Source organism: Oryx dammah, unplaced genomic scaffold (genome assembly GCF_014754425.2).
Source record: "Oryx dammah isolate SB20612 unplaced genomic scaffold, SCBI_Odam_1.1 HiC_scaffold_21, whole genome shotgun sequence".
NCBI classification, from domain to species: domain Eukaryota; kingdom Metazoa; phylum Chordata; class Mammalia; order Artiodactyla; family Bovidae; genus Oryx; species Oryx dammah.
This window is the reverse complement of record NW_024070205.1, coordinates 23655527-23670598: the sequence shown is the minus strand read 5'-3', so window position 1 is coordinate 23670598 and position 15072 is coordinate 23655527. Positions and strand designations below refer to the sequence as shown.

General features: G+C 35.9%; 1 protein-coding gene across 3 annotated transcripts in view; it reads right to left on the bottom strand.

The window, feature by feature from the left end:
* COP1 (COP1 E3 ubiquitin ligase) overlaps nucleotides 1-15072 on the bottom strand; it is a 226819-nt gene that overhangs the window by 86234 nt on the left and 125513 nt on the right. For all 3 annotated transcript variants that reach the window (XM_040263920.1, XM_040263922.1, XM_040263921.1), the window contains one exon: nucleotides 2163-2306. In XM_040263920.1, the coding sequence (XP_040119854.1) occupies nucleotides 2163-2306 (144 nt within the window). The remainder of the gene's footprint in view (nucleotides 1-2162; nucleotides 2307-15072) is intronic.

Below are 15072 nucleotides of genomic sequence, written 5' to 3'. Positions count from 1 at the left end.
GAGGAATACACGTCTGTAGGTGGAGATAACAGGAGCCGGGGGGCACATGTATGTCATGGCAGAGACACATGAGGAATACATGTCTGTAGGTGGGGATAACAGAGGCTGGGGGGGCACACGTATGTCATGGCAGAGACCAAATCAGACCCTTCAGGGCCCTACTTCCAGCTGTGTCAGATCATATAAGCCAGTAAAGTGGTCTGAGTTGAGTCTCTGTGTTTACAGGCAAATGTTGACTAACATAAGTGTATGACTCAAATTTCAATAAAATGCATTTAACAGAATTAAACGTCTAACATTTACGGTTTCGGCTATTCTCAAATGTTCCAATATTGAGAATGCAACATCTAAAAATATATGCTTTTGGTTAGACATATATGTGCATCACACATACAGTAAAGCTAATGTATATTAAAGAAAAAAGTCACTTAGAAAGCAAAGCAGCTGACCTAGGTGATTTCCAAGCATTTGAACACAAAGCCTTTTTGCTGTCTTCTAGCTGTATTTGTGCTACATTTTAGGGTTTGAAGAGTTTATTTGCAACTTTAGATGTACTTATTAGAATTCCTGGGAGAAATGACATGGAACAGTCAAGAGCCTTGGATTTAGTCAGACCTGAGCTTAAATTCCAGATCTGCAACTTACTAGTTGTGGCTTTGGGTAATTCAGTTCACTTTCACAACTGGTATGCTCCAAATGGGTTTCAGGGAAGCTTACATATTAACCCTTTCAGCCCCAAGTCCATTGTTTCCAGATTTGAACAGTTTCCTTCTCTTTATTCCAAGGTGCATAAAATACTACCATATTGCTTTGTATCTGTCAAGACAGACAAGGTAAACCCTCTAATCCATATTTTCATTATGGTAACATTTATTATGAATTCTTGATATGGGTCAAGTATTGTGCTGAGGGCATCATGTGGATTTATTTAAAGTATAACCCTATGAAATTGGAGAAGGAAACGGCAACCCACTCCAGTGTTCTTGCCTGGAGAATCCCAGGGATAGGGGAGCCTGGTGGGCTGCCGTCTATGGGGTCGCACAGAGTCGGACACGACTGAAGTAGGTATTACTATTAGAGCCTCTATGTTACAAATTAGTAGCATGAAACGGTTAAGAGCAAGAATCTGTTTGAATCTTGTCTACTCCAGAGACTAGCTGTACAACCAGCAACAAGTTAATGAACCCTTTCTGTGCTTCAGCTTCCTTATGTATAAGACAGGCTTAAGACACAGAACTTATGATAACGCCTGCCACTGAAGAATTCAATAAAATTATGTCTCACTCATGCTGCGTTCCTTTCACTTAGGAATAAAGTATATAAACTAAGTAGATAACCATTACACATTCTCAATGATGAGCACCAGTTAGATCAGTCTACCATTTTTATATGAATTAGGAAACAGAAAAGAAAGTTATACAAATAAAGCCTACAGTACTTGCTCTATTATTAACATTATTAAAGTGACCACATATTATATGTGTCATTTATCCAAATAAAAAAGGGATAAGAATGACTAGAAAATGTTCAAAGTTTTAAACAAATTTACTATTAGTTTCTTGATGTCACTCCCTTTGAAGCCAGTGCTTATGAAAATAGCTTAGGAAGTTTGTTTTAAACACGAAGATTCTAGCATTCCTTTTAGCTTTTGTGGGGGCAGATTAGAAGCTGGGTCTAGTTTCTGCAGTTTGAACAGTATTCCAGGTTTAAAAAGCACTCGTAATAAACTCTAACCCTTAATACATGAAACTTAAACACTATGCCCTCACAAAAAGACACATACCATTCTTGTGAAAAAGAATTCTTAAAAGTATAAACAATTATAATAGAGATATGTGCATACTAGAGGAAAAATTCCAGACTTTGAGATACTATTCACTGGGCTACAGTAATCATTCAATACCCCATGAAAGGTCATCTACAGTAAAGACGTTTATTTGATTAAATGCAAGAAGATTTTCATTTGGCAAATAGAAAAACTACTAACCCCCACAGGGAAAAAGCGATCACTATCTATAAAAAAAGATATTCTGATGTATCTTCTATATATAATTAATAATGTTCATCACGAACGAATAAGATGTCACATGAAAAGGTAAAAATAAGAAACATACTAATCACAGATACTACATTACATTATACCAAGTAAATAATGTAAATACCTGATTTTGGAATTGCAGGTCATTTCATTTTCAGGGTAATGAATATCCACCGCATCCTGAATGACTGTGCCATATTCATAGACTTTAATCTTCTTTGTAACCCCAGCAATTGCAAAGTAGTCACAATCCCGGTCAAATTCAATACTAAGGAACGAAGTACATACTTGGGTCAGTAAGACTATTTACCTATCCCTGTGATCTTACGATGACAACATTTCAGAATTTGGTTTTTTTCCTCCCCGCTTTCTAAAGTGATTCTATCTATAATGATAACAGATATACTTGAAATGCCTTCAAATTGTATTAGGCCTTATGGAGATTAAGTCATTATCAAGACATGTAAAATTAAGAGTGGTGGAGAACTTCATAGCTATACAATTCTGAACCACAGATGGTTTTTTGGTTCCTAGAAACTTGACATGATTTTCAACTCATCTTTAGTAACCATATTACAACATACCAAACTGTCAAGGCTAACAAGCTACACTATAAAAGTAGTGAGGGAAGATTTAATGGCTTGGTATATTAAAAATACATCAAAAGAATAGTCAATAAGCCTTTTCCTTAATTTTAGCTTTTTCTCTACCTACCATTCTGTGTAGATGACAGAATTTCACAATATTTAATGTTATTTTAATAAATTAATGAGTACACAAGCTGAATTATGACACAACTTAAGGAAGGAATAACATTAAGGATAAAATATACATATGAATGGAATAATTAATCATTACGTTTCCTCCAATCATTTCTCACCTTCCAATCTAATATGATCTCTGACTTATGAACCACAAACAAACGGGAAAACCTAAGTAAAAATTTTTCCTTCTTTTCAAGTTACTTAAGAGAATTCACCTCTCTCTTACTGACTTTTTATACAAGTTTCAAAATAAGTAACTCCAAAGCACAACACAGGGTTTTATTCATCTTTAAGGACCATAACTTGGAGTCCTAAAAAAGCTATTATATAATCAACAAGAATGTTAAGTAACCTAATGGAATTAAGAGTAAAATGAATCATCACACACATTATTTCTCAATGAGTTAAATATCCTTTCTAGAAGCTCAGTCATAAAGTTAGAGAATACATAAGAATTATTGATCTTTAACTAATTACATAATACCAATATTAGATAATATTCATTGATCGCTCACTCACTATAACCACTACACAAACTAACTCATTAAATTCTCATAATAACCCTATGAGATAGGTATTAATCTATCCACATTTTATATATGAGAAAACTAAGGACTGGAGTTGAGTAACTTGCCCAAAGCATCTTATAAGTGGCTAAAATGATATGGTAGCGCTCTGCATATTTTAAGCATTCACCAAGTGCATACAAATAACTACATGACATATTTTTCTTTATAGATTAACTGTGACATCTTTTTACCAAAAAGTATATGGTTAATTAATAATATAGTAAGAAGCTTTGCTAAGCTGACAATGAATAAGGAAAATAAGTACACATCAAGAATATTTCCCATAAAAATACATGTTGACATGCTCACTTTTCATTACAACTTTAAACCCTTGCTCAATTTTATGCAATTTTTAAAGAAATTTCAGGAAATGTCATTGACTATTGCAAAATTCAGCAAATGTTCCCTTCAATACTGTATGACTATGCAGCAATGCAATAGACTGACTTGTACAACAATTCCAACCTAACTGCTGTCTCAGCTAATGTTATCTGCCCTGTGGACCCTAATGCAATCTAACTGTATTGACGGCAACTATTCGTCTACCCCAGCTCAGTCTATACTCCCAGCCTCACACCACTGAAGGAGAAAGGACAGTTATCAGAACTGAACTTCTATCCTTATCTTAGGAAATTTTGTTATGGCTCAGATGTCAAGGGAAAACCAGTTATATTATCTCTAAATATTTTTTCGTCTACACACATGACTAATAAATTAAAAAAAAAATACTCCAAAGGTTGTACTAGTAAAAGTTAACATGCTACTTCCAAACTATTTGTTTTTAATATAAAAAAGTTTAAACACTAACTTATTAAAGACACTACAGGAAGAAAACTGGCATATAAATTAAAATACTGTCAAAAGAATGGATTTGATGATATAAACAAGTAATTAAATCTATTTCCTCTGTTGCTACCCTGTTATTCAACACAGCTCTCTTTTTTCAACAAAGGTTATTATTAAGCTATATCAGATCATTATTAACTCTTATACATTTTGTTTTGTATAAAAGTTGTTAACTTTTTGTTAATGAAAGTTTCATCTCATTATTAACTTTTTGTTTTGACTTTACTGCTATTGTTTTCTTACATTCTGGTTATGTTTTCTTCTTAATACATTAGTATAACAAGGACCTAGATAGTATCCTTATTTTAATATTCTAAGATATAGAGGCTCTACTTTAAAAAACAAGATTTTAATAGAAATACTGATCAAAAAGTATAAAGAATAGCATTATTTCTGATTAAAAGGAAAAGGAAGAAAAATAGCTACCTTAAAAAAAAAATGCAAGTACTTTCACATAACTAAGACTCAGAATTTAAGTAGTTCCAAACATGAGTCATTTGTTCCCAATTTCAAACAGATTTAATCATATTTTTCCCAAAGACAAAGTCAGACTCTAGAAACCAATCATGGAATAACTCCAAAGAATAATGTAGTTTTCCAACAGAGAGCTTTTCAGAGCTAATTCAAAATAGATGGTCTCTCATTTCACAATACAATATTTCAGCTGCTTTAATTTCTGAAATCTGATAAAACAAACAAAAGTAATAAACAATGACTAGTTAGGCTGAAATGAAAACAAAATAAAAGGTAAACAAAACATACTTGATGGTGCAATTAAATTCCAAAAAGAACTTCAAGAAGTCTTGTGATACAAAATTCATTTCTGCTATCCACTATCACCGGTAATAAAACAAGTAGTTTATGAAAGTTAACTGCAATAAAACAAATTCAGTTTCACAGAATTTTTTAAATTTAAAAAATAAACATTGAAAAATTATCTGAATGGAGACTTTCATGAAAATAAACTGCATTTTTCTTTCACACTTGGAACATTTCAACTGTTTTTAAAAGTGATTTATTTAAGCAGCTGTAAAATGAAACTCAGCTATTTGAAATTGGCTATATTCTTTGTCAAAAGGGCCATCAGTCAAGTGATTAAGCATCAAGGCAATAGACCACACAGGACACCTGATTAATGCAGACATCTAGTACGGAGTAGCACAAAGCAATGTAAACACATCAGTATCTCAAGAGGGGAATTTTGTCAGGGTTCCCACTCTCTGTCATATTTTTTTGGTAATTATAAAATGTATTAGTGAACAAGGTGGATTAACATCCCTGAACAACAGAATCCAATTTATCAAAAGAAAATGTAAAGTAAACAAAATTGTTAAAGGTCCAATTCATTACCATGTTAGTTTGCCCCAGGAGACAGGGGCTGCTATAATTTCAAGGAAACAAAGAAAGGCTCAGAAATGGCCTTTTTTAAAATGAAAACAAAAGAGTAGAGCTTTACATAATACAAAAAGGATAAGTAAATAATAACTGAGGATATTCAACTATGACTTTCTTTCAACTTGATCAATAGTATTGGCAAAAACTTCCATAACATACTGAACACTATGTGTCAAGCATTGTTTTAAGCACTTTACATTAAATATATTTAATATTCAAATCTCCACTGCATAGATAAAGAAACTGAGGTATACTAATGTTAAGTAATTTGCTCAAGGTTTACCGGAAAATTCCAAGTCATCAAGTTTCAGAGTCTATGCTATCACTACGCAAAGCTCTTATTTTAATGAGAACAGAATGGTTAGTCTATAAGAAACACATACAAAGGCAAAATAAACAATAATAACATAAAAATGGTATCTACTCATGGCATACATATGATAGTAGTAGTAATAACATCATAATTCATCCTGTACAACAATTTAAACAGAGAGAGAAAAAAGAGAGTACGGTAGCCTAGTAGGGTTTATAATTAGTGGGCAAGGTCATTCATTACTAAAATAAGCAATGCCAAACAATAGGAACAAAATATGACACAGGAATTCAAGAGTCAATGATTACTAAGACTCACTGGAAGAAAATGTATGATGCTTGGATATTCTCATCCATATGAGAATATTCGTATGGGTGTGCCTGCTATCTGCCAAACATTGACCAAGCTGATGGAAAACTAGGATGTTAAACCAAAACACATTTGAGAAATGTGCAGAAATATGCACTAATACAAACCTGGGCTACTGCAACAGCCTCCTTACAAGTCTGCCGGTCCTGACTTTTATCTTTTCTAATCCATTTGAAGGGTGGTTATTAGGGAAAATTTCCAAAATTACAGCTCTTTTCACATAATTATCATCACTTTGTTGTTGATGTTGTTGTTCAGTGGCTAAGTCATTTCTGACTCTTTGTGCTGCTGTGAACTGTAGCATGCCAACACTTACTACCATGTAAAATTCAAACTTCAACTATTAAGAAAGGTTTATCACAACCTGGCTTGAAGCTTTTCTTAAAACTTATTTTATTTTTTAAAACTACGTATATAGGCAATGGTTCAAAAAGTGTACAGACAAAAGCTAGTCTCCCTCCCAATTTTACCAAATAAGCACCTGACCGGCCTCGCTAGAGACAATCAATAGTTACAGTTCGTGCATCCTGCTAGACATGAACAAACATATGGGTATTCACAGTCTTTTTTTTAACACATGGGATGATATAATAGTATCTTGACAATCATGCTATATCAGTACATATTAGGGATACCTCATTTTTTTCCTCAGTGGTTGCACAGATTTCCAGCATATGGGCATATCATAAATTATTTAAGAAGTCTAATGAGGAACATTTACTTTCTAGTTTTTTGTTTTTTTTTTTACTGTTAACAACAATACTACAATGAAATAAATACCTTTCTATCCATGTCATTTTTCACATATGCCAGAATATCCCTAAATATACCTGGATTATGAAGTGCTACGTCAAAAATCATACCTTGTTAATATAGTTAAACAAAGCTAAACCTCTCTCGATCCAGATCAACACCACTAATAATTTCAATTTTGTCTCCAAATGTTTCATTATCTTCTAAATCTAACTAAAACCCAACTTTTCCCTGAAAATGCTGATTCCTCTGAGGTCCTCTCACATTCCACATTAAAACACACTTAGATATAAAGTCAGAGTCCTCCTTGCTATGCACAACTTCCCCAGGTATTCTTTCTCCTCCCTAAAACCTCCCAGGTCAAAATATCCTGTTAACTTGTATCACATAATACTGCTCCTTATTACTCCTTCTACCAATCCATGAGTTCTTGGAAATTTTAATTTTTAGCTCAATATCACTCTCTCCAAATCTGCCCTTGTCATAATTCTTAGTAACTTCAACAATCCCACAGATTCTAATATCCTGGTCTATCAGTTGGACTTTCCTTTCTCCAAAGATCTTTTATTCTGCTCACCTCCACCTCACACAACCATCTAACTCTCTACTCACTCTACACTTGAAATGGCATGGCTGAACATGGCTAGAGAAAGAAAAAAAAAAAACATGTTCTGATCATGACCACTATCCTCAAGTGGAGCTCTCACACTGCTCAGGTTTATGATAAATATCCCCGGTCCCATAAAATTTGCTAAAAATTTGTCCCACACTATTTGCTTTTAAAAAAAGGTACATAATTTCTCTATTCTTCTCAACTTTCCCATATCTCTTTCCTCTTAATCACTCTCAGCAGATTATTTTGCTCTCCATAGTTTATCATACACACACACACACACACACACACACACACACAGAAAATGCTGTACTAAGGTCAACAATGACCTGCTGTCTGCTAAATCTAAGAGTCAAATCTGAATATTTATCTTACCCGAATATCAACAAGAGCTGGCTTAAGCTAATATAGCTCAATATCAGCAACCCAACAACCCAATAAAAAAATGGGTGGAAGACCTAAACAAACATTTTTTTTTCCCAAAGAAGACATACAGGTGGCCAACAAACACATGAAAAGATGTTCAACATTGCTTATTATTAGAGAAATGCAAATCAAAATTACAATGAGGTATCACTTTACACCAGTCAGAATGGACATCTTCAAAACACCTATACAATAAATGCTAGAGAGGACGTGGAGAAAAGGGAACTCTCTTGCACTGTTGGTGGGACTGTAAATTGATACAGCTTCTATGGAGAAAAGTATGGAGATTCCTTAAAAAATTAGGAATAAAACTACCATATCATGCAGCAATCCCACTACTGGGCATATACCCTAAGAGAACCATAATGCAAAAAGACACATGCACCCCAGTGTTCACTGCAGCACCATTTACAATAGTCAGGACACGGAAGTAACCTGGATGTCTATTAATAGATGAACGGATACAGAAGTTGTGGTACATATATACAATGGAATATTACTCAGCCATTAAAAGGAACAAATTTGAGTTAGTTGAACTGAGATAGATAAACCTAGAGCCTGATATACACAGTAAACTAAGTCAGAAAGAGAAGAACAAATATCATATATTAACATGTACATATGGAATCTGGGTTTCCCAGGTGACCTATGCAGCACACCCCAGAGACTTGGGTTTGATCCCTGGGTTGGCAAGATCCCCTGGAGAAGAGACTTGCAACCCAATCCAGTATTCTGGCCTGGAAAATCCCATGGACAGAGGAGCATGGTGGGCCACAGCCCATGGGGGCTGCAAAGAATTGGACACAACTGAGTACTTATGTGCATGTGCATGTACACACACACACATGGAATCTAGAAAAATGGTACTAATGAACCTATTTCCAGGGCAGGAATAGAGATGCAGACATAGAGAATGGACTTATGGACACAGTGAGGCAAGGGGGGAGGGTACAAATTGGGAGAACAGCATTGACATACATATACACTGCTGCTGCTGCTAAGTCACTTCAGTCGTGTCCGACTCTGTGCGACCCCATAGAGGGCAGCCCACCAGGCTCCCCTGTCCCTGGGATTCTCCAGGCAAGAACACTGGAAATGGGTTGCCATTTCCTTCTCCAGTGCATGAAAGTGAAAAGTGAATGTGAAGTCGCTCAGTTGTGTCTGACTCTTCGTGACCGCGTGGACTGCAGCCTAAACAGGCTCCTACGTCCGTGGGATTTTCCAGGCAAGAGTACAGGAGTGGGGTGCCATTGCCTTCTCCGTATGTATAAACCATTATGTGTAAACAGATAGCTAGCAAGAAGCAGTTGTATAGCACAGGGAACACAGCTCAGTGCTCTGTGATGACCTATAGATGTGGGATGGTGGGGTGGGAGGAAGCCTCGTGAGGGAGGCTCACAAGGAAGCAGACATATGCATACTAAGAACTGATCCATGCTGCTGTACAGGAGAAACCAACACAGCATTGTAAAGCAATTATCTTCTGATTAAAAATTTAAAAAAAAAATTAAGAGCTGACTAAAATGATCACTCCTTCTTCCTCAACACTTTAGTTTTCTCCTACCTCACTAGCAGCTCCATCATAGCCTACATTGTTCATCCCTCCTCCTGGGTCCACTTTCATACTCAAGTACCCCCTAGTTCAGTTCTGGCTCCTCATCTCCTTTGAATCTCCATGGACTTCTTTGGGAATCTCATCTAATCTTTAGGTTTTAATCTATACACTAAAATTAAAAGATGCTTACTCCTTGGAAGAAAAGTTATGACCAACCTAAATAGCATATTGAAAAGCAGAGACATTACTTTGCCAACAAAGGTCCATCTAGGCTATGGTTTTTCCTGTGGTCATGTATGGATGCGAGAGTTGGACTGTGAAGAAGGCTGAGCGTCAAAGAATTGATGCTTTTCAACTGCGGTGTTGGAGAAGACTCCTGAGAGTCCATTCTGAAGGAGATCAGCCCTGGGTGTTCTTTGGAGGCAATGATGCTAAAGCTGAAGCTCTGGTACTTTGGCCACCTCGTGCGAAGAGTTGACTCACTAAAAAAGACTGTGATACTGGGAGGGACTGGGGGCAGGAGGAGAAGGGGACTACAGAGGATGAGATGGCTGGATGGCATCACCAACTTGATGGACATGAGTTTGAGTGAACTCCGGGAGTTGGTGATGGACAGGGAGGCCTGGCGTGCTGCGATTCATGGGGTCGCAGAGTTGGACAGGACTGAGCGACTGGACTGAACTGAATGACCACCAAATGCTATCTCACGTATCAGCCCTCTCTCTGTACTACTGGCTCACGCCTATTTGACAGCTCAATTTTAAGCTAACAGGCGTCTTAATTCATACTACATTGAGTTTCTGAATCCCCTATCAAACACTTTCCTCATCTTATTTACTAACCTCATTTCTCTTTTAATTAACTTTAACATCAACTCTTTCAGCTCAACCTTCAACATACATATAGACTGTAACCACTTTTCACTGGCTCACTGCCACCACTCTCATCCATTATTCCATGTCTATATTATTAAATAGGCTCCCTACTGGCTCCCTGCTTCCATATTGGACCCTTACAGTCTGTTTGCAAACAGGTCAAATCACCATTCCTTTGGTTCAAAATTCTTTAATGGCTTCTGACTTGGTCTCATGAAAAAGGCAAAGTGATTATAAAACAGTGTAAGTGAGGCCTCAAGGTAAAACTAGGAAATTCCAAACCTAATCCCACTTCAGAGGCAGTGCACCTGACTAGTCTCTGATCCTGAAGTGGTCTAATCTTTTTCAAATGGAAGCTTTCTACTCTCTGTCCCCTGCTTCCCTGAACTATCTCCCTCTGCTCTATTTTTCTCTCATAGGATTTAAGAACTTATATCATATACTTTCTTCTAATATGTTATCAGTTTCTTTTCTTTTTTTATTTAAATATTCATCCCACCTGGAATTTATTCAAAACTATGAGAAGAAATGTAAATTTGTATTTTTCTACATCATTACTGAGGAAACCGATTTATTTAATAATCTCTTTCCCACATTTATTAGAAGTGCAGAAAATGAAGAGGAACTAAAGAGCCTCTTGATGAAATCTGTCATGAACTGAGATCTGATCTGATTTAAAGTCTCATACAACTTGTGTTTTTATTTTGTCTTACAGCTAACAAAGGAATTTTCCAAATATAATGATATTTATAACTACTTAAACTTCATCATGGACTGAACCCTAATCATTATGAAGTGCCAGGGCAGGAGGAAATATGAAGAGAAAATGAAATTTAACGCTTCTAGCTGAAATTAAACCTTACTTTCAACATTTACAGCTCCAAGTTTTAAGAACTCTTATATACAGAACAAATCTATGCTTCATACTGTGATCTAATGCGAAAATATCTCCCTTTTGATGGGAAGTTTAGCCTATTTACAGTTATTTATCAAGGACACATTTGCTTTCAATTCTCTTTTATGTTGTGGTATGCATTTTTAACTGCATTTTTAATTAAAAATATTTTTTCAGCATTTGATTTCTTTCTGCTTTCTATGTGCTAGTTTTATAAATGGGAACTGTAGTATTTCTGTCTAATGGCTATTTTTACGACTTTAAGAGTTATCATAGAAAGAAAGAAAGGATTAAATGCATCTGTTAAGTCTCTTCTGAGAAGGCAATGGCAACCCACTCCAGTACTCTTGCCTGGAAAATCCCATGGACGAAGGAGCCTGGTAGGTTGCAGTCCATGGGGTCGCTAAGAGTTGGGCATAACTGAAGCGACTTAGCAGCAGCAGCAGCATTAAGTCTCTTGAGGAAAACAACAGAATGGGAAAGATTAGAGATCTCTTCAAGAAAATTAGAGATAACAAGGGAACATTTCATGCAAAGATGGGCTCAATAAGGGATAGAAATGGTATGGGCCTAACAGAAGAAGAAGATATATATTTTTTAAATTTAAATTTATTTATTTTAATTGGCGGCTAATTACTTTACAATATTATATTGGTTTTGCCATCCATCAACATGAATCCGCCAGGGGTGTACACGTGTTCCCCATCCTGAACCCCACTCCCATCTCCCTCCCCGTACCATCCCTCTGGCTCATCCCAGTGCACCAGCCCCAAGCATCCTGTATCCTGCATCGAACCTGGACTGGCGATTCATTTCTTATATGATATTATACATGTTTCAATGCCATTCTCCCCCAATCATCCCACCCTCTCCCTCTCCCACAGAGTCCAAAAGACTGTTCTATACATCTGTGTCTCTATTGCTGCCTCGCATACAGGGTTATCATTACCATCTTTCTAAATTCCATATATATATGCGTTAGTACACTGTATAGGTGTTTTTCTAAATTCCATATATATGCGTTAGTATACTGTATTGGTGTATAATCGGCTCCAGTTTCATCCACCTCATTAGAACTGATTCAAATGTATTCTTTTTAATGGCTGAGTAATACTCCATTGTGTATATGTACCACAGCTTTCTTATCCATTTGTCTGCTGATGGACATCTAGGCTGCTTCCATGTCCTGGCTATTATAGCTGTGATGAACACTGGGGTACACGAGTCTCTTTCAATTCTGGTTACCTCGGTGTGTATGCCCAGCAGTGGGATTGCTGGGTCATAAGGCAGTTCTATTTCCAGTTTTGTAAGGAATCTCCACACTGTTCTCCATAGTGGCTGTACTAGTTTGCATTCCCACCAACAGTGTAACAGGGTTCCCTTTTCTCCACACCCTCTCCAGCATTTATTGCTTGTAGACTTTTGGATTGCAGCCATTCTGACTGGCATGAAATGGTACCTCATTGTGGTTTTGATTTGCATTTCTCTGATAATGAGTGATGTTGAGCATCTTTTCATGTGTTTGTTAGCCATCTGTATGTCTTCTTTGGAGAAATCTCTAGTTCTTTGGCCCATTTTTTGACTGGGTCGTTTATTTTTCCGGAATTGAGCTGCAGGAGTTGCTTGTATATTTTTGAGATTAGTTGTCTGTCAGCTGCTTCATTTGCTATTATTTTCTCCCATTCTGAAGGCTGTCTTTTCACCTTGCTTATAGTTTCCTTTGTTGTGCAGATATAAAAGAAGCAGAAGATATTAAGAAGAGGTGGCAAGAATACACAGAAGAACTGTACAAAAAGAGCTTCATGACCAAGATAATCACGATGGTGTGATCACTCACCTAGAGCCAGACATCTTGGAATGTGAAGTCAAGTGAGCCTTAGAAAGCATCACTATGAACAAAGCTAGCGGAGGTGATGGAATTCCAGTTAAGCTATTTCAAATCCTGAAAGATGATGCTGTGAAAGTGCTGCACTCAATATGCCAGCAAATTTGGAAAACTCAGCAGTGGCCACAGGACTGGAAAAGGTCAGTTTTCATTCCAACCCCAAAGAAAGGCTATGCCAAAGAATGCTCAAACTACTGCACAATTGTACTTATTTCACACGCTAGTAAAGTAATGTTCAAAATTCTCCAAGCCAGGCTTCAGCAATACATGAACTGTGAACTTCCAGATGTTCAAGCTGGTTTTAGAAAAGGCAGAGGAACCACAGATCAAACTGCCAATATCCACTGAGAGTCAGACACGACTGAGCGACTGAACCGAACTGAACTGAACTGGTTAAGTCTCTAATCTGAGCAAAGAATAAAATTATTTTTGAATTTCTTCTTCCTAGTCTATTGATTACACTATCTTAAAATTTACTTTATACATTCAAAGATATTTTTACCACTCATTTCTGTGCAAGTGAAAAACCTACAAATAATTATCTGAGCATAGAAATGAATCTCATTATACATATAAAGACAAACTAGCCATGGCATTTCTGACTGCTCTACTTATTCATTATAAGTAGGTTCAAGTATCTGACTACTTCATTATATCGTCTAATGCAGCGATATCAAATAATTTACATACTAAAATGTACATTACATTTATATTACAGCTAGGGCTCTATAATTTTTTAATGTGTATTACAACCTATAGGTTGTAATATCTATTACTTTTACTTCAGAATAACATCAATGTTCAGTTGAAGTTTATTTGTGGATGTTGAACTTTGAATTTCATATAATTTTCATGTCACAAAATGTTATTCTTTATATTTTTTAATATTTATTTATATTTTTGTATTTTCATTTTAAAATATAAAGACTATTCTTAGCTTTTTGCTGTACAAAATTAGACAATGAGTAAAAACTGGCTTGCAGGTCTTAATTTACTGACCCTTGTCTTGAATGAATGGATAAACTTGATTTTATTCCATAGGCACTAAAGTGAAGCCACATTTAAATTCTGTGTATATATTTGTATAATTATTTATAATAACTGGCTTTTTTGGGTTTTAATTCCACAAAGCTATAAGATGTTGCTTTAAAACAACTACTTGAAACATTTTTATTTTTCTGTTCCCTCTGGCTATCACAGAATAGCTAGGACAAATATGTATACTATCTGACATATATTCTGTAACACTTGTGTGAAGCCAAGTGTTTCACACTGTGATAACATTTCTTTCTGGGCTTCCCAGGTGGCACAGTTGTAGAGAATCTGCCTGCTAATGCAGGAGATGTAAATTTGATTCCTGGGTCAGGAAGATTCCCTAGAGTAGGAAATGGCAACTCACTCCAGTATTCCTGCCTAGAAAATTCCATGGACAGAGGAGCCTGGCAGGTTACAGTCCATGGGGTTGCAAAGAGTCTGACATGAATGAACAGAAAAATACCTTTCTATTCAAAGGATTTAAAATTAAAGATACAACTGGAGGCCCTTTAAGATCAATGTACTGATTATCAAATTTTTCTCATTTAAGTCTATAGCAAGTTATAATTTATACTCACTTAAATTAACTTAGTTGTAGATTCTTCATCTATCTTAAAACACCTTTCTATGTACAATATAACAATATCTAATAGATGATGTTTATCAGAGAACTTTGGAAAACTAAGAATAACTTCTGAAGCAAAGATTAATAGAAAGATAGTATAAAAACATCTAATAGAG